Source organism: Cinclus cinclus, chromosome 1 (assembly GCF_963662255.1).
Source record: "Cinclus cinclus chromosome 1, bCinCin1.1, whole genome shotgun sequence".
Classification (NCBI taxonomy): domain Eukaryota; kingdom Metazoa; phylum Chordata; class Aves; order Passeriformes; family Cinclidae; genus Cinclus; species Cinclus cinclus.
Genome location: NC_085046.1, coordinates 8,332,426 through 8,354,580, shown reverse-complemented (window position 1 = coordinate 8,354,580; position 22,155 = coordinate 8,332,426). Strand labels below are relative to the sequence as shown.

The 22,155-nt window shown below is 36.4% G+C and overlaps 1 protein-coding gene across 1 annotated transcript in view; it reads right to left on the bottom strand.

Annotated features, from left to right (window-relative positions):
• UBE3C (ubiquitin protein ligase E3C) overlaps positions 1-22,155 on the bottom strand; it is a 68,070-nt gene that overhangs the window by 12,840 nt on the left and 33,075 nt on the right. The window contains exons 14-18 of the mRNA XM_062506510.1: positions 20,503-20,607; positions 19,602-19,689; positions 16,206-16,303; positions 12,854-12,986; positions 11,828-12,075 (exon numbers count right to left, since the gene is read on the bottom strand). Of these exons, the coding sequence (XP_062362494.1) occupies positions 11,828-12,075; positions 12,854-12,986; positions 16,206-16,303; positions 19,602-19,689; positions 20,503-20,607 (672 nt within the window). The remainder of the gene's footprint in view (positions 1-11,827; positions 12,076-12,853; positions 12,987-16,205; positions 16,304-19,601; positions 19,690-20,502; positions 20,608-22,155) is intronic.

Below are 22,155 nucleotides of genomic sequence, written 5' to 3'. Positions count from 1 at the left end.
GTCCAATCCTTCCTGTGCCTGACACTGCTACAGGTGTCCAAAAGTTACTGAACCAAACATGTACCTGACCCAAATCTGCAGCTCTCATGCAAGATTTATTTTGACTGCAACCTCAAATTATCCTCAAGAATTTTCAAACTCCAGCAACACCACTGTAGGTGCATCTACTGTATGAGCACATTTCCATGCAATGCAAAAAAAGTATCTTTGCTTTATTTTTTATTAAGTCAATAACAACTGCTTGACTGGAAGAAAAAAGTGCTCATGGTAGCTGTCAGAAGAATGAGAGGTGTATCCTTCAGAGCTATTTTGAATAAAGGACCACTGGTTTAAAAAGACCTATTGCTGGCACATGCTGCCTTTCTCACTGTCCAGTCTGTTTGTCACACCAGCATCTCTACTAATGACCAAATCTTTACAGAACATTAATATCACTGCAGGCTGACCAGAAAAGGCATCACCAACATAACATCATTGTATTGTTTGTTTCCTTTTAACTCTCCAGGAGCAGCGTTTTGGTGTTACTTAATTCCTCCATAATCTCCTGCAAACTTAAAAAAGGAATCCCACAGAGGGTAAAAAAATAAAAAACAACTGAAGAAAGACTAATAGATGCAGCTCTTATCACTCAATGATAGTCCAACAAAGACTTTAAGAAAAATACACACAATTCCTTAAACTTTTGAAAGAACATTTTTCTATGAGGTGAGTTAGATCTTGCAAAAAAACCTGAGAATAACGAGTTCAAAGCCAAAGGGTGCATTATATTTAGAGCCATATGATTTATTCAAGGTGTAGAAGTCAAAATCCTCATTTGTATAGTTGACTTTAAAAGCAAACTAGAGGGATAAATCATTAATTTGCAATGTGTAAGGTCAGTGTTTGCTGTTCCTGCATTAGTAACAATAAAGCTATTGTAATTCCTTAAATATATCAAAGCTACCCGAATTTAAAATGGAATTCCATCTGTGACTCATAAAATGTAAATGCAGAGGTGTAATTTTTTACACAAGGCAGGTTTAAGCCTTTAGAGCATTTAATATACAAGGACTAATAAATGATAGCACTAAAAACTATGATCACATCAGCTAAATGGATTATAAATTAAATTTCCATAATGTATGCAACTGAAATACAAATGCAGACATAAATCAAGGTATTTTCTAAACACAGGTTAATTACACAAATTCAAAACCTGTCTATTTTTTATGCAAAATAATCCACTTAGCATTTTTCAAACTGGCCTTAAGTCTTCAGCACTTGCAACACTCGATCCTAGAAGCCTATCAATAATTCCTTGTCAGGAAAAAAACAGCAATAGGTATATTGAAGAAACTTGTATGTTATTTTTCAAGTGTCTGTCTTTTATGAGTGTTTATTGCTAGAAATTGTGCCAAAATGATTTGAAATAAAAAGGATTAATTATGGTAGAAGCTTTTTAATATAAGTGAGTGCAGCTGCAATGCAATTAATGCAAATTGTGATGCTATCAGGAAAATAAATGCGAACAACATCACTGGCTATTTCTGTTTGCTGCCAAATAACTTCAGTAATTTACTACATTAAGAATCAATAAAAAAATAATGCATTTCAAATGCATCACTATTAATCTTCAGGTAGTTCCAAAGTGAACATTTATAACTTCATCTAAAAACTATATAAAGCATTTTTAACTAAACTAAATTGTGCAACTTGAGAATAACTTTAATTACTCCCTCTCTTAGCTAAGTGATTGCAATATTCAAAATAAAGTATTTTTGGAAAGAAGACAAACAGTAGTGCTTTAATTAGTTTGAAAGTCAAGCTATCCTAATAAAGTTTAATAAAAAATGCACTAAAACTCTGGTGAATAAAGTGATGATGAACTTTGGTTTTGTTTTAAAGATGTGAATGCCACCATTACAGCCCCAGCACTGTGCACAGATGCTGAGAAATGCTATGTACAATATGAGCAAATAAAATGAAACTTTATTTTCTGGATTCCATCTGACTTTTCTGTTTCTCAGTCAGCATAAACTGATCAAACTACCTGGTGTTGCTAAAAAATGTGACTCCACATATTCCTGCCAGGGCAATTAAACCAATCAGCTGCTGATTCCCCCAGGTTTGATGCAAGTAGATCAGCTGTACAGTAGAGGCTACAGGGTCATTACAACATGAATCAGGTTCAAAAGTTGCAGATTATTTCTGCTCTGCTTTGTTTGGGCTGTTGGGTTTGGGGTTTGCAGGGTGGGTGAGTGTTGGTGGCCACAGCATGGACACTGAAGTTTCTTTTAAATTAAGAGTAAGATCCAGCTCCCAGGCATGGCTGAAACTGGGTGGGAATTGCAGGACCATTTGTTTCACCATAAGCACAACCTTTGAGCTGCCAGCTGCCCATGGAAGCCCACCCTAATAGGTATTTTTCTTACTAAAGCTAATCTAATGGCCAAGAAGACTTCCCTCCTTCTTTGTTCTTCCATACTGAACTGCCTTGAGGAGCTCTAAGTTACCCTGTTTTAAGCATAGATTTTTGCCTGTCTGAACTCTCTGAACTGGCTTACTGCAACATCAACAGCACAGAGGCAGGAGCCCAGCATCAGCAACAGGCAAGGGAATGGTGACCACCTCTACCAGAGGAAAGCAGCTGCCAGATTTATCAGCTGCAGTGTGAAGCTACATCATTAGAGTATACTTATATAGTCCTTTAATACAGTATATGGTCATGCTCTTCAAACAGAACCTTCCTCTTTCTTCCTCTCACAGTCAGTGAGCAATAACACTGATGGGAGAAAATGGCTTGCTCTTGGACAGAGATGTCTACTTTTGTTTGGCTAAGTCAGAGCTTCCTGTTCAGATGATCAAAGCCAGCAAGCTTAACCAATCTCTTAATCTCTTCTCAAACTTCAAGTACTCTCACCCTTTCACAAGTTTCCTTTCACTCTGTGGTAGTTACTGATGAGACCCATGCCTTTCTATGATGAGTTCTGACAGTTCCCATTCCCAGCTTTCCTATCTGAGCCCCTGACCCCACTGTCTCTTTCCTGCAGCCCATAAACTGCAGTAGGCCCACATGAGGCAAAAAATCCAGATGGGAAGTCATGAAAGGAGTGACCGGTGGTCACATATGGCATCAGACTTCCAGTTCCTAAGACTCAGATGTGGGGGTCAACCCTGATCCTAGATACCTCTGCCTCCTTGAAAGGCTGTGATACTAACACTCCAGCAGGACAGAAGTGCAATCTGCAGGTACAAGCTTGGGGCAAGCAGCTGGTCTGAAGCAGAGACAGTGATGCTCACATCAAGGGCAATCCCACAAGCACTGTAATGCTCACAGGATGACACATTCCCAAGTACCTAAAAGGTAGTATCTGCTGAAAAGGCCAACCTGGATTTCCCAGCACTCTTTCAAACTCATTTAGATTAGGGATGCTCTTCAGTTAAAGTTGACATCTCTAGATATCAAAATAAGTAACTTAAAAGCTTCTGAAGTGACTAAACAAAAATAATTCTATTTCAGTAACAAATTATTTTTAGTGGCCCCAACCCAGTGCTCTCCTGATTATGTCAATTATGTCAACCCTTTTCTATTTCTGAAGAGATGGTTAAAATAAAGGTTTTTTTTCTAGTTAAAAGGCCAAGAGCAATTATTTCACTATAAAAAAGTAGTATTCAGTAAAAGGAATTTCACCCACCTGTCTCCCCCTCTGTGTGAATGCCTGCAGAACACACCAGAATGTTAAAAACCACCAAAGTAACAGAAAGCCTACTGTGATTAGGAAGTTTTCACTTCACATGCAGTCTGAAGTCTGTTGTTCCTCTTTTAAATAATCTCAGCTACCTGTGACTACAGAATAATTCCACAGTAATTGATTGCTACAGACACTGGCCTTTACTCTGTTCAGTGACACAGATCATAATGTGGGCATGTGAACTGATGAAAAATATGATGTTCAGACACAGATTTATTGAATGCGCTCACTACACATCTGTGCTGTGTAGGAACAAGAAACAGTTCTTTAAGGCAAGCACCTTTCAGAATACAGGCATGCAATTAGTATCTGTGATACATTATGGAGGACAGATCTGGGCTGAAGGACAGCTGTACACAGTAGCAAAAAGAGAAGGATGACAGCTTTCTGGATAAGGACTTCTCTCCTTTCAACAAAATAAGAATAATGCCTGACAGAGACTACAGATGGTAACTATCATAATACCATTTAAGGACCATGTAGTCACACAAGGTATTCTTCAGGGGAAACATGAAGAATACCTTTTATTTCCCCAAGATTTAGGAAACTGCTCTTTAGAAAGAAAATATTTCACACCATGTTTTCAATTTGGACAAAATGTAACCTATTAGAGTCATTTCAGCCAGCTTAGCTATACACAGCAGCGGTTGCACGAGCACTACAACGTGCTGAATAAAGTTCAAAACAAGTAAATTCACAGATGAACCAATTAAACTAAACCTCCCTCCCCGTAAGGCAGCTTCAGTGCCTTTACTTACACTTTCAGGCCTACAACTAATTCTCTCATTTATTATTTCAACTAAAATCTCTTTTAAGAAAAATAATCAGTCACTGCTTCTACTTTCCATTAATCCTTCACAACCCAGAACTGTATTTGAAAGCATAAACAATGCTAAAGTCATATTCCCTAGAAAGATGCACGGCTTTGGGGATAAGGCATTAAATGACTGGACTTAAATTCAGTTATTTCCATAATCATCCCCCAGGACCATAACACTTTCTATTTCAGTAATTTTAAACAGTTACTATTAAATAATACTTAGCACTTACAGAGTGCAATAGATCTTCAAAGCTGTACAGAACCATTAATAAATAGCAAAACCATTAGAACTTCCTTCTACCTTATTATTTATATCCTAGAAATATCTCATCACACTCACAAAGCCTTTGGGGGCAGCAGAGTCTTTTCAACCCTATTGAAAAAGATTAAACTAAAAATTTAAGTTAAAATTAATGTGCACTTGTATTTTTGAACCATTTTTAGAGCTAATTCAGTAGTTTCTAGATAAAATAATTTCTTAAGATATGCTCTATAATGTACTTTAAAGCGAGTAAACCCCAAATGATACTGTTTTTAAAGCCAATGTGGCAAAATAAAATTAATTCTCCCAGGTGTGTCCGTTACCTGGGAGCTCTAAGTCACTGTTTCCAAGCCTCTGAGCAGTAGCAGATGTCTAGATGCATTTGTATCACCATAGTAATGGAAAATCTGGTGCATTATCTTCCCTGTATTACTGTGAAAATTAATAGCCCATCTTTGTTCTGTCTTTTAAAAGAACAAGAGTCCAAAATTCCACAGCTTGATGCCTGCAATTAGGCTTCTGCAAGCTTTAATAGCCCTTGCAGCAGTGTGAATATCATCACATTTTAAAATTATTATTATTATTATTATTTTAGAAAAAGCCTTTTGTAAATTGGTTTTACTTCATATTTCCCCCTCAGTGAAAATTTGAAGGTCAGTGAGTTCAAGTTTATAGAAGTTGCAGAGATCTGGGATGGTAAGACTCAGGTGTGAAGGACCTGCCTGTCACAGGTGCTGAAGTCATGCAAATCCCTGAAATGGAAGGTAGGGGTGTGGCAGCACAGACCAAACCCCTAACTCATGAACACAGGACCAGGAAAATACAAGGATCCATTCCCAAAGACAGCATTGGATCATATAAACTGTAATGACCTTGAATTAATTTTTAATTTATAAATGGAAAGTCATATTGGTATTTTTGTTCTAGGAATTTAGGATGTCTTCAATTACATTAATGTTTATTACCAAAACAGTGCTTCAGAAATGCCAGCATGTGCAGAAAACTACAATTTTATCAGCTTGATACTTTCTCTTTTAATAGGAACACTCACCTCTGTAACTTATGCCATAACTATTATATAAATTGCTATCAATGCCATTTGGGGAGGTTTGAGGGATGAGAGAGGAAAGCAGTATGGATACCTGTAGATGCACTGGATAACTGATAGTTATCATTCATTACTGAATTTCCAGTAAAGACTTAATAGATTTTTCTTGTCTCAAATTAAACATAATTTAGGAAGAACTGAAGATAAAAGGAAAACTTCTCCTCCTTATTTAAGTTTAATCTTCTGATATATTGAAACACTTAATACTATATGATTAATCTCTGGGTATGCTTCTAAGATAAATCTGTATTTTAATAGCAGTGAAACTAATAATTTTTAAAGTTCAAACCAATTCAAGAATTTCAGTAAATATTCCAAACCTAATTGACTGAAATGGATGTAGGTGTTCCCAACTGTGAAAAAAGATCCGGATCCCATTACCACACACTCTAACTGTTTATTTATTCCCTGTCTAGGAACCTGATTTAGAGGCAATAAAATGCAATCAGTACACAAACCAGAAGCAGGAATCATCTGCTAATGGAACTTTTAATTGAGGAGTGACCAGTGACATGAGGTAATTCTTTCCATGCAGAACTCCTTGCTGAGACCTCTGTGCACTATATCACGGTAAACAATCACTAACATATGCATTAAAGAAAATTTAAATACATTATGACCCAATAAATATCACAATCCATCAATAAACACTTTTCCACCCTAAAGATTTAGAGTTAAAATACCACATTTCAGTAGTCTTTTAGCGCTAGACATATATTTACAAGGTTACTAACATAGCTATTTGTAATCAAAAGATAATTGGTTTTGTTAAATGCACCAGTACACAAAGGACCTGACAAGCTGAAGAACTGTGTCAGAAAACAGATTCAAATTAGTTTACATCTGCATTCATAAATCATAAAGTAACTTCCATGAAGTATCAATTCTGCTCTCTCAGGATTGTGTTTTCACACTAAGTTTATCATTAAAGGACCATGCCACTTTCCATGGTAAATTCCTGTTTTGTTTCCATATCAGATGATTCAGGATTTTCTGAGACAAATTAATATCAGCTAACTTGCTTTTAAGCAAAATGCTGAATCTACAAGATCATGTGCGAGGTAACTGGAATTAATAAAACAGAGTTTACACCAATTACTTCCCCCCTGCATCAGTATCACCAATCCCATACCTACCCCTCCAGGTACTAGTAGTATCAATTGTGGCTGCAGCACAAACCAGTCAAGGGTGTACTGACTTAAACCAAGCCAAAGTGGGTCTAATTAAGTGAACAGTAAGAATAGGGAATGTGCAGCCTAAAAATCAGATGGAAAAAAACCCCACCCTCCAACAGTCAGAGTAGCAGTGCAGTGCTTGACACACCATCCTACCAAATAATCAAGTATATGAAACTCAGTTGTCCTGGTGAGATTTTCTTCCTCTGTTTTCCTTTCCACAAGCTTTTGGTGCACAAATGACACTCAAATATGTTAGAAACGTTTCCTTGAATGTTTTAACCCCACATGTGCAGCTTATTTATAATTTAAGAGTTCTGGATCTGATGCAGATCTTGCTGTGAAAAGACTCTCCCCTGATTCAGTACTTCCTAGATAAGGCCCAAGAATGATTAAGAACTACATTAGTTTTTCTGCAGCGTGGATTCTACAGACACTGCTCATCTTAGAATTGCACCTTCCAGACAATACTCAAAGTTACAAAGAGTAACCATAAGGTACACTCTCTAACATACAGAAAATTTTATCAATGATTAGGTCCCACATTTACTTGTAATGTAACAAAATCTGTATTTAATATACTGTTACTCTTCCAAAGCTTCATTTTATCCAAGGACTTACTTTTGTAACTTTTTTTATTATACATATTTAATAACATGTAGATATTTGCAAAGAATAGTCTGTTAGATCTTAAATTAGTAAACTAAAAAAACTCATAGGAAAATAAACAACTTCGACTTTCATCAATGTAATATCCACAAGCCTATGCAAAACTGACCTCCTATATACCATTAACTATTAATGGTCAAAGAACTAAACCTAGATTGCATCCACCATCAGAATAATGCTAAAATTTAAAATGAACACGTTAGTTTTTCTCTAATCATTGCTGCTTCTTCTATGAAAATTCTTTACTTGGTTCCATAAAGGAAGGACTCAGTTCAAAACAACACAAAAGACATTTTGTTCTCCATATTGCTTTCCCAATCATCTAAGACAGAAGTTGGGTCTTGGCAAAACAAATCTAAATATTTTCAGAAAACCTTAGTGTCTTCCAAGGACTGCAGGTTCTATTGCTTAGAAAAGGGGAATTAAAATTGCATTTCAAAAATAGATGTTCTCCAGCAAAATGAATACGTGACTCACAAATGCTATTTAATATTCTGGAATAAGAGAGGTGGTGGAATTCAGTAAATTCAAAGACACTGAGTGTATTATACAAAAATCTTTGCTGTCAGAGTAGCTCTGTTTAACATGCAAAGACAGTCACTGCAAAACAAAATAAATGCAAGCACTAGCAGGTTTATGTCAAAAGGGAAGAAGAGGAAACCATAAAAATTATCATACTAATCCATCTATGGATTTCCTGCCATATTCTTAAACTAATGCTGATACTTTGTGAAATTTAAGCAAATTATCCTAAGAATTAGCAGCTTGATGTCAAAGAATTCCAAATGCAAATAATGCCCTTTTCCAAAACATCTGTCATAGTAGCATCACTGAATAAATGCAAATGTAAACTGGAAATGGAGAAATATGTTGCATACCAGACTGAATTTAGGTCAGAACATGGTAAAGTTCAGATTTTAATTCTCCATCACTGTTCTACCAAGCACTGTTTCTGCTGAAATGGTTAACCAGTGTTTCTCTCTTTTCAGGTTTGCAGCAGACCACTCAAGAATCAGCATGGAGAAAATTCTCATTTAATATTCTTAGATGCTGCTTGCAAATTTCGTTGCTTTGTTGCTTCCTGGCAGCTTGTCAAAAAAGCACCTTTTGTGTTTTCCTGAGCCAATTCCACTACATTGCCAAACCTGCAGCAGCAGAGTCTGCACGTGGGGAGATTTTTCATGCAGCCAGAACAACAACCCCTGCATGTAGAAAGGAAGTGGAACCAAAGCAGGAGCCTGCCCACAGCCCAAAACTAGCAAGAAAGCAAAAGCATCACAGCATCTGGACCATCCATCCCTCTGGGACACCACTTGGGACAAGAAAACTTTACTTCCCAGAGAGGACAAGAAAGAGGATTTGGGGTTAGAACTCCTCTGCCTGAACATTCCTGGCAGCCCAGGACATCCGTGGCTCTCAAGCAAAGCCTGAAACTCAGAGAGTCCCAGCTGTACTTCCAGTGGGCAACACAGAGGTTCAAGTTCCTGACCCCTCTGGCAGCAGGAGACTCTTACCAAAGGTGTGCATGGCAAGCTGAGCTTTAACTTTTAAGGAAGAGAAAGGAAAATACTTAAAAGGCACCAGTGCTAAGGTAATGTTTACATTTCGGAATAAAGTCACTGACAGTTGAGAAATGTAAACTTTGGAAATGTTTGAGTAGCTGCTGTTTAAGCAAACTCATTTCTGTTTTTTTTAAAGGATGATTTCAGACAACACATGCAATTACATGATCACACAGTATTATTTCTACAAACCTTTTGCTCATCAGTGACTACAAAAGCTGCATGAACAAGCTATGCATTTTGTACACAGATTTTAATTTCTTCATTAACTAGAAAAATACACCCAAAAGTCAGGAATTTATTCAGTATTAAAATTATTTACATTTTCAGATATATAATTTTTCAAGATATGTTTTGAATTTTCAGATGTTTTTGCTTTTGAACTGACCAATTAACAAAGAAGATGCGAAGCTGTTCAAATCTTCCTGATGAGAAGAAAAACTGAATTAGGCGTAACTTCATGGTGCTGAAAGTTAAATGCATTTGGATATCAGTATGAAGTGGTTACCAAGAGACAGAGAATTTCTAGAAATTATTATATTTTAATGTATTTGTTTTCTGATAACATTGAAGCTTCTTACGTGAGAGATTTTGGTGGCAGCACTCTTTACACACTGTTTTCCACAAATAAGAAATTGCTGCGGATGCCTGACTGCTTCCTTTGCATTATATCTATTTTGTTTGCAAAGAGGCTTTTAATAATTCACTATTGCTCTCAAATAACCCTGTGCAAAGCACAAAACAGACACATTTTTGAAAACGGACGAGTGGGTATTCAATAACCTAACCAAGATCACAATACAGGCAGGTTCTGAATAGTATGGTCGTGCCTTATCTTTCTGTTTAATTAATCAAGTCTCTAAATACACTACTAAAAAGGTGTCTGTGCACCTGGGCAAGGGTAATTATTAAGTAGCACTGTCAATTCTCACCTTATCTACACATACTGCAAATACAAAAACAATTTATCCTTTCCCAATGTTAAATAACAGATTCTCTGATTTAAAAAAAAACAAGTCTACTTGTAGCACTCTGTGAGATAAAACACATTTTGCAACTTCTGTCTCTATGCTAATATTTGAAATTCAATTACAGGAGGCAATGTGCTGTTTTGACAGAGGAAACTGAAGACTCAAAGTTACAATTTGTTTTTTAAATAATGTTTCAAACTTTCCCTGACAGTTAAGCCCTGCCTCCTTCCTACAAACACAAAACATTTTTGTGGTGAAATAACTTCCTTGACAATACCACAAGTATTTGCTTTCCCACTCCTAAAATTTATACATGCAGAAAGAAAATGAAGCTTGGATATGTAGTATAAGACATAACTACCAACTATTGTATTAGTACTGAATCCATCTCCCAACAGGGGTGGGAACATCAGCCAAATATTATTTATTGAAATGGCCCATTTGTAATTTCCATTGTTGAAGAAGTTTGGATATGGCAGTAGCTAGGATGCATTGGCAGGGTATTTGCTTAAAAAGAGGCAGTTTTATCTTAATCAGTCGACTGGCAGCTCCCAAGCACAGCACTGTTTCAACAATTCACTGTTTGCCAGCAACATCCCTTGAAACTGCTTCCAGCTACATTACAAAGACATCCAACAGCACATCAAACCTCACTGCAAGGCAGCAGCAGCATTTTAACCTCCAGAATACTTCAGGCAGTTAAATGGGACTTTTACATCTTAAATACCTTCAGTATTAGACAGCTAAGTAGCAGTTAATACTTTTTTTCTGAAATGGGATTTGTATTCCAAATTTTGTTTCACAATTATTAGTTTTATAAAAATCATTGAGTGCTTAGAATGAAATAGCCTCAGTATTAAACCTGACCATAAAAGAAAAGTGAATGCAATTAATGTTTGTAATGGTTTTTCTTTTTGTTCCTCCCCCTTCATTCTTCACCTAGTTCAACAACCATCTATTAGCCCTTGAACATTCATATTACCAAATTATCAAGCACAAACTCAAAAAATATGTAAAATGTACAAAACTCCAAACAGAATATGTGAAAAGTAATTTGCATGTAGCTAAATGCTGATGGCAAATTTTAAATGCTATCAAGAATTGCATACCTCATACAACTATTAACTGCTTAAAACATTCATTTCATATATTCCAAATGATGGAAATGTAACTGCAGTCATATTCCTAAAAGCTCCAGGTTGAAAATCACTATAATGCAGAGTAGAGCTGGTGACTTCACTCAATTTAACCTTAAGTACAAGAATATACACAGAAGCAAACGTATGCAAACTTTGCTCAACTGACAGTTGGGATAACACAAATTTCCAGTACTTCCCAAGTATATAATTTATTAAAATCTACCAGAAATTTAGTAGCAGTAAAGTTCATACCAAACATCTGAAAGTTACTGTCTCTCAAGTCTGGGAAAATATTTTGTTTTTCCCATCCACTCCTCCACATTAGAGGAAAAACATTACTGAATAATTTCAGTACTGCTATAGCTTTGTATTACAGAACACTGGTTTTACCTTTCCAAGCATTCTCCCAAGGAAGTAGTAATGTCGGGCATATGAGTCTCCAACAAGCATCTGTGCAGCAGGGTTAGGGTAAAGCAGTCCCTCATTGGTGGTCTTAAAAAAACCCTGGTTAGGATTAAATCCTGATTTGAGGAGTTCATTCAGAAATTCTCTGAAAATTCCACCACCATCAATACCAGCTTCATCAAGACCGTGTGCATTGAGCAAGTGAACACGAATGCGCTTTTTTAGGTCAGGTTCTGCAGAGAAAGGTGAGAGACAAACTCAATGCAATTGTCTGATTCACCTTTGTATGGATAAAAACACATGAAACTACACACACAAACTACATATGCTACAAGAAGAAGTGACCTAGTAAATAGCAGCAAAACTCTTATTACTGGCTTGAATTTTGGAATATTTAGTTTGTAAAACACTCACTTTGTAGAAAAGGTCTTGTTTTAAGAACATCAAAAAAAGAAGTGGATAAGATCACAGGCAGGGGAAGAAAAAAAAATCCTACGAAATATTTAAGAGTGACCCAGAAATAATTTTAAAATTGTATGTATATAAAATATTGTGAGTACAAGATTCACACAGATTCACATGAACATGTGATTTAATTCAATGTAGTAAAATGCATAGTACTACATCCCAAGATGTAGTGTAGATAGAGCTCTGCACTATTATCAGATACATTGTACCTAGCAAATCCCATTCAATCTGTATGTATTTGCTGGCAAAGTTTGCCAAAGCAGAAAATATCTAATGAATTACATAGAAAAATATATATATTACAATTATTTGAATGAGCAAATGGGAAGAAAAGCACCATAAAAATAGCTTGTAAAGAGATTATTTAGACTGCAATAATCAGAAAGAACACGGGTGAAAGTTACTTCTGTAAAAACAAGGACATTTAAGAACTTTCACATCTCAGAGCTGATAAACCTACAGTATATCAGTCAAATAAGCAAATATGGAAGTACATGGTAAGAACAATAAAGTGCTGTAACAAGCTGATAACTGAAAACCTACCATTCTCAGGAGAAAGTTTATCATAAGCATCTTCATAAATATAATTTCTTCTGATAGTGACATTAATTCCATCCAAAAATGGCCCATCTCCTTGAACTTCTTGTTTATCAGCATAGATCAGTCTTTGAAAAATCTGTTAAAATGAGTGAAAAGAGCAATCACGTCATTGTGCAGATCTAAATATTCAATGAGAGATGGTTAGTCACTACTGTCACTGTCCTTTGAGCTGCCTCTGGCACTTACTTTAAAGTGATTTGTCTTCTGTCTCATTAAGCTGTAGAAACTTTAATACAGAGCCATGACCAATGGAAGGGGAAGAAGGGGACAGAAATGCAAAGAACTCTTCTGTGCTAAGATACCATCCTCAGTTCCTTCTATATAAAGAGGCTAATCTACATACATTGTGCCAGTGCTTCCAGTTTCTTCTCCCTAACTTTCAGAGTTCTGAAATGCAAAGTATTCAAAATCAAAGGAAAAAAAGTCCCTTGAATATTTTACACACACAGAGAGGTTATTCTCAATACTGGTAAGTTTTTTGGGGTTTTTTTTCTGTTTGCAATGGTCAGGAACATTCTCAGGAATAGGAAAATAGGTATCAGTTCCCCCTGTATAAGCAGTGAACAAATAATTGAGACTTAAAACATGAATTCTACTGCCATATTAAAAAAAGAACCTGAGCATCATAAAAATTCAAAACAATCATGCCAGCTGAAGTACAAATTGAACTTCACACTGTCCATTTTCAAGTCTTCACAACAGGAACCTGTTCCCCTGAAGAGCAGCTGTAGCTAACTGTGCTTCTATGCCAAGATGTAGCATGGGAGAGGGTTGCCTAATGTACAATAATAGTACAATAGTCTAGCACATTTTCTAAAATGTCCCAGTAATATGTCAGACAATTTTTTGATGAAGAAGATTAAGTAAGAGTCTGCAGGGATTTTTAAAAACAATAAATTTACCATGAAAGAGGAAATCTGACCCCAGACAACTAAGGTAGAGTAAGATCTCAAAGCTACTGGTTGTATGGGCAATTGTTGCTAGTGGAGAAGATGATTTCCAACCAGGAAAATTACAGTATAGACAAAACAGGAATCTTTCCTAAGGCACACAACAGGAAAACAAGAGAAAATAGTCCCAAGCTGCAGAAAGAGAAACAAGGGATGGACATAAAGAAAAAAAGTTCATTAATAGGAGTGATTAGGTAATGGAAAAGGTTATGTGAGAGTTTGTGAAATCTCCATTTCTGGGGATAGACAAAACTCATCTGGACAAGTCCTTGTGCATGCTGACCCATGTCTGAAGTTATTCTTGTGTGAGGAAGGATGCATACTAGAGTACTCCAGAGGTCCCCTCTGGCCTATATTTTTCTAGTTTTGTAACATCAAGACATGTAGCCACAGGCACCTCTTTTCATGTACAGAGCATGAGAATATGCTCACCAGCACTCTCCTTCTTGAAGCAGGACTAGATAGAGTTTATTAATTATTGTTACCCAACTCTAGATGGAAAAAAATCACCTGGTATTACATCTTATAGCAAAACTCTTTTTGAGTACTGACTCTGACTCCCTACATAACCCAATGTTCCTGGATACGTTAGTCCTGAATATGAGAACTCTAATGTACAACTGAAGCATTTGCAGTGACTTCAGACAAACACAGGAAAACAAGCAATGCTGACTGAAGCACACACCATGGGAAGTGGCATCACCATAGGCAAGCTGACCTAAGTATGGCCTAAGGAGGTAAGAACCAAGGCACTTGCTACAAATTGGATTCATTACCTCCCACAGACTGAAAGGTGCAACCCAATGTGCTTTAAGGCTGAAGGGGAAAACACTCCCTGGGGCAAGAAAGCTGAAGAGCTTACCAAGGAACTGGACTCTGCAACTGCTTGTAAGAGTTATCTGTTATCTGGTAAGTCAAGGTAAAAAAGGCATGAGGAAGTCAGAAAATGAAAAGAGCATATGGAACAACCCACACACACAGGCAGCACTGAGCTTACCATATAAAATTACAGAGCAATAGACAGGAACTGACCAAAAGGGGAAAAAAACCTCATTATGGTCATGGTGTTTTCTTCCCTTCCTGCAACTTGCTCTGTAGAGGCAGTGGGAGACTCCAAAGGAATGCTGACTCCCACGATTATACAAAAAGGACTGTACACACTTGCTCCAAACACAGTGTAACAGAACCTCCTCTTTGAACTGCAGAAGTTCAGTTGTAGCTCTATCCTCATCTCCAACCTCTCATGCCACTATTACTTCAGTTTTTGTGATAAAAGCACACAAGGTCCTGTGAATTCCAACTGCACCAAAAAAGGCTTTAAGAATTCCAAAAAACATAACGTGTATGCATCTCAACACAGCTTTAAGTCCAGAGGCTGGAATCCACTAAGTCAGGACAGAGAGTCTGCCTGAGATCAGTTCCTATCATACCCTGCAATCCTAGTGTAGGATTGCCATACAGTAAAAAGATGTTTATGCTGGAACAATTGCTTCATAGAAGCCGGAGGAAGAAAAAAAAAAAAAACCAAAACAAAAAACAAACAAAAACATTTTCTACCAAAGTTGCCCCTGTTTTGACAAATAGACTGACTTTCCCTATGGAATTACTCTTCATTCCCTTGATGGTGTCTTGAAACGCAGTATTTCCAAGACAATTTAGGGACCAGTTTTAAAATAATTGATACTAAAACTAAACCAGTTTAAAAAAAACTGTGTTAAACAGAAAAAAAAATCTCTTTGAGTATTTATGATGGAAAATGAAATAGGTAACAGAACTAACAGTTACATCTATAAAATCTCAAAAGCATTTAAAAGCAAATCAAATCAATCAAGTAGAAGAATCTTGCTAAGTTTTAAGCTATACACCCTAGCTCAGCTATGAATGCAGGAAGTTAATGAATCTAGGTGTTAATTTCCCAAAACGGAGATCCATTATCTCATCTGGAGCACACCCACACAGTGCTCCCAGGTCTCCAGCCGTGACCCCGCACTCGGGTACACACACACAGCCGCGGCTGTGCCGCCACAAGAGGGTGCAGCCATGCAGAGCCATCTCAGCCGGGACTGCAGACTGCTCCCATCGGGCTCAGAATAACTGTTTCTAACTTCAATGCAAATACTGTTAAGGGCAATGTAAAAAAAAAAAAAAAAAGAAGAGAGAGAGAAAAATCATTAACTTCAAGTGTTCAATTGCTGCATGAGTACTGAAGAAAAACAGCAGACTGCCATATCCTTCTGTAGGGAATCTGAACTAAATAAATGCAGTTTCCATCCGAGTGCCCCTTTTACACTTACTCAAAATAAAAAGCTACAAACCAATTGCATATTAAATTAGAAATTAGGTACCTTTACTCTTTCTTCAAAAGGAACTACAAAAGGTAGCTCTGTCAGAATTGCAAGTTGTCGTTCTTCAGATACAGAAAGAGGTGCTGGTTCCAAACCCACTTAAAATAAAAATAATAATTTTAAAAATTTTAGAAACAACATTTTAAAAAACATTTTATCCTGTATCAAGTGACTTAATCTACTTTGTATAAAAATACACAATAAAAGAATTTATTTGTTACATATTAATTCAAAGTCTTACCTTTCTTTAAACATTAGTTGCTACAGGCAAACTGAAATAGAAGCAGTAAAAACACACGAAAGCAAAATGCATATAAAAATACATACTTCCATACCTCTATTTTATTAAAAAAAAAAAAAGAAATCTTACTGACATTTTAGCTTAGCAATTAGGAAAAATGCATGATAGACGACAATTAGTAACTATGATGATTTAGAATTTTCATTGCAGGAATATACAATATTCCTGCTCTCATGCTCAAAATAGTTATTGTGCTTTCAACTATATCAGCTACTTTCAGTCAAGTTGTTTTAGGCAAAAGCCTTTAGAATTAAACAAAATCTAAAGAAACCAACAGAAAGATAACATTTATACCAATGAGTTTTCTCTCCTAACAGCAAAGTCACAGTGACCACATTAAATCCCAGTCACTGCAGAAACAGTGAAAACACCAAGAACCTGTATAATGTACTTAAGATAAAAATCTTGGAGAAGAATTCAAGAAGCCACATCAGAGAGGCTCATTCATGCAGTTCCCAAACTACTGTGCAGCTCCTTTGAACCCACTGAGGGTATTTTTAGGAAACAACTGAACTTTTGGTGATGCACAGTAGAAATGACAATCCTGCTCTAACTTCATGGGAGAAAACTCAGCCAGTGAGCACAAATCTGACAGTAAATTAATTAAGGGCAGTCAATATTGCTCACTGATGAGCCACTGGGCCCAAAGGCCCACCTGACATCAGTCTACAGAGGTAACAACACCCACAGTTCCTCAGTTGTTTCATTTTCATGTTTAATAACCACCTCTCTAAAAAAAAGACTCCAGAATCTGGACTATTCACATAGTGTATTACAAAACAAGTAAATGCTTCATGTCACTACCCTGTCTGGAAGGTTTTTATTACAGTTTCATGGTTTTTTTTCTTTGGCTTCTACCCATGGTGACAAGCATCTTCTGCCATCTTATGGACTGAACACTTCAATGATCTTTTTTGTTCATTTTTTTAAATCCTCAAAGAACTTTAAGTAGGGACATTTTAAGCACCAGTTTAATAGGATATGACCCTAAACATCACTAATCTTGATATATATTAATTGGGAGCAGGTTTCAACATTGCAAGCCTTCGGAATTTCTGATAAAATGCTTATTTGTGATTACCTTTAGTTTACTTAGTAAACATTTTTAATTAAAGTCAATGTATGAAGCCTATTAAGCTAACAGTTAAAAGCATTTTAAATGAAAAGTGCATGTACAGCAAAGGTAAACTACTACATGACTTCGACAGTTCAATTATTTCAGTCAATTAGTCAATTTTATCTACATTTCTCCATCACAGCTTCTTTCTTTAAAGAGAAATATGGGATGGAGTCATCAATACAGAGGGCATTTAGAACTCACAAGTCTGCCATTTAAGTAAATGAAAAAGCACAAATAAACATGACCATATGTGATTCAGCAGTACTTTCATGCTAATTGGCTTTAACCCATATGGAGTCAAGAGGGATTAAACAAGTCATGTGCACAAGGCTACCTGCTTGTTTTCACACATCCATGTTGACTGCACTTTCTTTTTAGTCTGATTTCATATGAAAACGAGGTTTACATGAACAGTCATGATTCCTCACCATCTTGCCTCCATCACACCTCTTGAGCTCATCAGCTGAACTTCAACTTTGACAGAGAATAGGAGATGCAAAAATACCAAGTACTGCAAAAATTTTCAACGGGCCAGAGAGGAGAAATTCCTTTAGCGACCTGAGCACAGGCAGAGCCAGGAGAGCAGTGCTCAGTGTGCCAGCTCACCTGAAGCCAGCCAGGAGAAAGGAGGGAACAGCTGCTCACTCCAGCACAGCACAGCCATTCCTTATTCCCAGCTGCCCACACCAAGGGAGGCATCATGGAGAACTGGGGGCATTTGGGAAGACCCGGCAGAGAGCTCAAGGTACTGTAGGTATGAGGGCAAGGAGACCAGGAGAATGTGGAAATGATAAATGTGGAATAGGTTTGACAGTGGAGAACATCTAGACAGTGTAAACAGCTGTGGAGAATCATGTAGGTCAGTGAAAGAAACAAGGACTGCTGATGTGGAGAAGGGGTGACTTCCAAAGAAAGAAACTAAACTGAAAAAATATATGATGAAAAATTCTCAGCAGTACTTAAACTGAGTCAACAAGTTATCTGGCAACTACACTAAGAAGGTAATCAAAATAAACTTTTACCATCATTGCTATTCAAATAAAAATTATCACTAGAAGTCTTTAGGTTTCAACCCTGGACAAAGCTCTTAATTCTGTTCAATCCTACTGCAGTATTCAGAGGCTACAGTCTATACATGATCTACTGTATCTGCTAAACTATCTCAAGCAGATTTCATCATCTTGAAAGACAGTAAGGACTACTGTAGATGAATAATTTTTTAGCTTAAAGACCCCATTTTTAATTCGTTATTAATTCTGCACAAGTGCCAGTGATTTAATGATTATTTTACTTGTTCATAGAGAGGCAAAATTCTAGAATAGGGAAGCTGAAAAGGTATGAAAACCCAGAAGAAACAGACTGTCTACATAAGAAAGCATATTGGCACAAATAATTTAGTGTAAATTTACCCTGATTGCTAAGTTTGTCCCATTCTCTAATCTTTCTCTGCAAGTTCCATAAAATCCTGATATTTTGAGTGATTTAAAGGTTTAAGTTTCTGCCTTATCTAATTAGAGACAATATTTATAAACAGGAATCAGTATTTACCGTGCAAAGCCTGTTTGTTACAGTTTACTATATAATGAAAACGTTTATTTACAGTATACAGTAAAAGCAGCAACTCAGTGCTTTACATCTTCTGCAACTGTATCAGTTTCCTATTCTATGCAACTGCCTTTTATACATATTAATACATTATTTTAAAAACACATTTCTCCATCTCATCAATCCCAGCAGAAGCTTGGGCAAATAAATTATTAAATTAAATAACATTAAATATCCTAAAGACATGCACACATGCATACAAGTACACAACTTAAAAAAAAATCTTAACCAAAATAATGAAAGATTGTCTTGCTTTTGGCTACCAAGACTTTACTGCAAAATACTCAACTGAGTTCTAGAACAGATTTCAAAATAAGTTTGCATTAAGCAAAGACTTAGCAAAGCTGAAACTGCATAGACAGTGTCTTACCATCCAAAGTAGACTGCAATGGTCCTATCCTCCCCATCCTCCTGACTCTCCAGACGTGTCTGGCTGATGGCACATACAGCTGTGTGACCTCACAAATTAAGAGGATTTCACAGTTAAACAGGAATAACTACACATTACAGTTTACTACTGCATACTACATACACAGAGTTGTCATATGCAACATGAATGCCTTAATATCTTCATTTCTGCTGATCCCTCCTTACACTTGTGCCTTATAGGAGAGCTGCACAATTACCACAACACAATATAAATCCCACGTATTTTAAAATACCACACAATGTTACATTCAGTTCTGATACTTGGGACACTAGAGAAGCTGACTTTGAATTTTGATATGTCAAATATTCTGTTTATTTTGTACTGAGCATGTGCTATGATTCAAAGGAATCTAGTCCACAGCAGGTATTAGCATTTTCTTTTGCACACACATATACACATTTAACATCAATGTCTTTTTTTTCAAAAGCTGTTAGAAAAAGTAATTTCTAGGTGAGGTAAGTACAGAAAATGCTGCTGAATCTTCTTTCATTTTCGAACAGAACTTTCCCTACTATAGTACAATTCTTCCATTTAGCACTTTTACTATGAGAAGATGCAACTAAATGCTACCAGGTTTCCAATTCTCCCCTGCTATAAATGCCAATGATTTACACTCTTGCACCGTAGGGCAAGTTCCCCTTCATGGGTTGGAAATGTGCTTTAACATACAAGCTGCTTAACAGATGCAAGACTCTTACATGAGAGAAAAGCAACATTATTCCAGGTTGTAAACCAGACAATCTATGCAAAATCAACATCACTAATACTGTCAGGAATCAAACACTTTACCATTGAAAATTTGGCACCTGTAAGGCTTTGTGGAAAAGGATATGACTCTTACCTTATCTGCTTTAATGTTTTCTTGTTCTGAGAGCCAGTGATTTGGCGGACAGAAATTTCTCCTTGTATCCCTAGATTTCAACATTTTCACTAAGTTTGTGATGACCTAGGTGTCAGAAACACAGATATTCAATACTCAATTAGCACTGTGAATGAAATTACATAATTCACAATGCAAAAGGGATTTTTTTTTTAAATCAGTAATGTATAAAATTGCTACTTATTTTTAACTCGCAAAACCTTGCTGTTAGACTTAAATACCTTAGAATGAAATTAAGTAATCATGGTTCACTTGCAAGGCATCAAAAACCTGGCTTATTAAAGTCTCATTCCAAAATCCAGAAACCAGGACTGCATAAGATTTTGCAGTACTGCACACCCAAAGTGCTGCATGCCAGTTCAGGGAAGCCCAAACAAATCATTATCAACATTAAACTACCTATTTAAAAAAAAAAACACCGAATCAGGTGTTACACACCTGATAGACTGATATACAATGTATATTATGTATGTATATAACATTTTTATCTTCCTAGCAAAGCTGAAAAGCTGAGAAAAATTGTTATCATGGTCACTAGGGTGTCTTTGCAATTTTAGTGTTTTTCCTGGCAGTTTCCTCCAATCCAGGAAAACAAAACAAAACAAAACAGAAGTAGAGAAACCAAGCTAACAAATTCTCCACCTCAAGCAGAACTGCCATACTCGGTTGCATGTCTTCTGCCCAAAGCTGAATCAAGTTCGCCCACCACTACATAAAACATAATTAAGTGGAATCAATAGAACAGTAAATTACTAGGCTAAAAAGACATTATCACTGCTACAATGAACAGCCATCTGTTTGGCAACTTTAAAGTACAGCACTTGAAAAATGAGTAACGAAAAAAAGGTACACAGTGCTTTTCTAAAATAATCTTGCTAAAAGACAGTCTTAATAGACAGGTGTCAGGAGTAACAAAGTTTAATGGGCCTTCTAAAGGATTCTGTGTCTAGATGCCACACAAAAGAGCTTTTAACATCCAATTTTTAAGGTAATGTCCTTATTCAAGACAGAACAAAGAATGCTATTAAGGGAACTGCCTGATTACATGGGAATTTTCATCACCTTTCCCTTATAAAACTCAGTGCAGGTTACATGAGTCACTGAAGCTGTCTGGTCCCAGTACCACTCTAAGTGAGGCAAATGTTCTCAAAAAGGAAAATAAAATCAGAAAATACTATCCACATGAAGACCATGTAGATACAATATTCTACAAGCAACTTAAGAAACCTTAAAGGAAGCTGAATGAGATTAGGTGAAACTGGAGCTTCTCCTGCAGAATGCATGGATACTGAGAATACTAACCCAGCTGCCACCCCAACTCAGCATTCCTTTGTAACAATATTTGTAAGTATGTATTCCATTGAAAGGAAAGATGTACTACAATAAAAAAAAATGAGAAATTAAAATGGCAATTTCTTTCCAATAAAGTGCCCAGTGCAAATAGCATTTAAAACTAAAAAAATTTAAAAAAAAATAAAAACAGCAAAATTAGAAACTTGATTCCACAGAATTTACTCAAGATAGTGAAATAATTCTTTTAACAAAATACATTTTCATGTAACTTAAGATTTTCTATGGAATCTATACCAGTTGACTACACTACTCATCATTCTA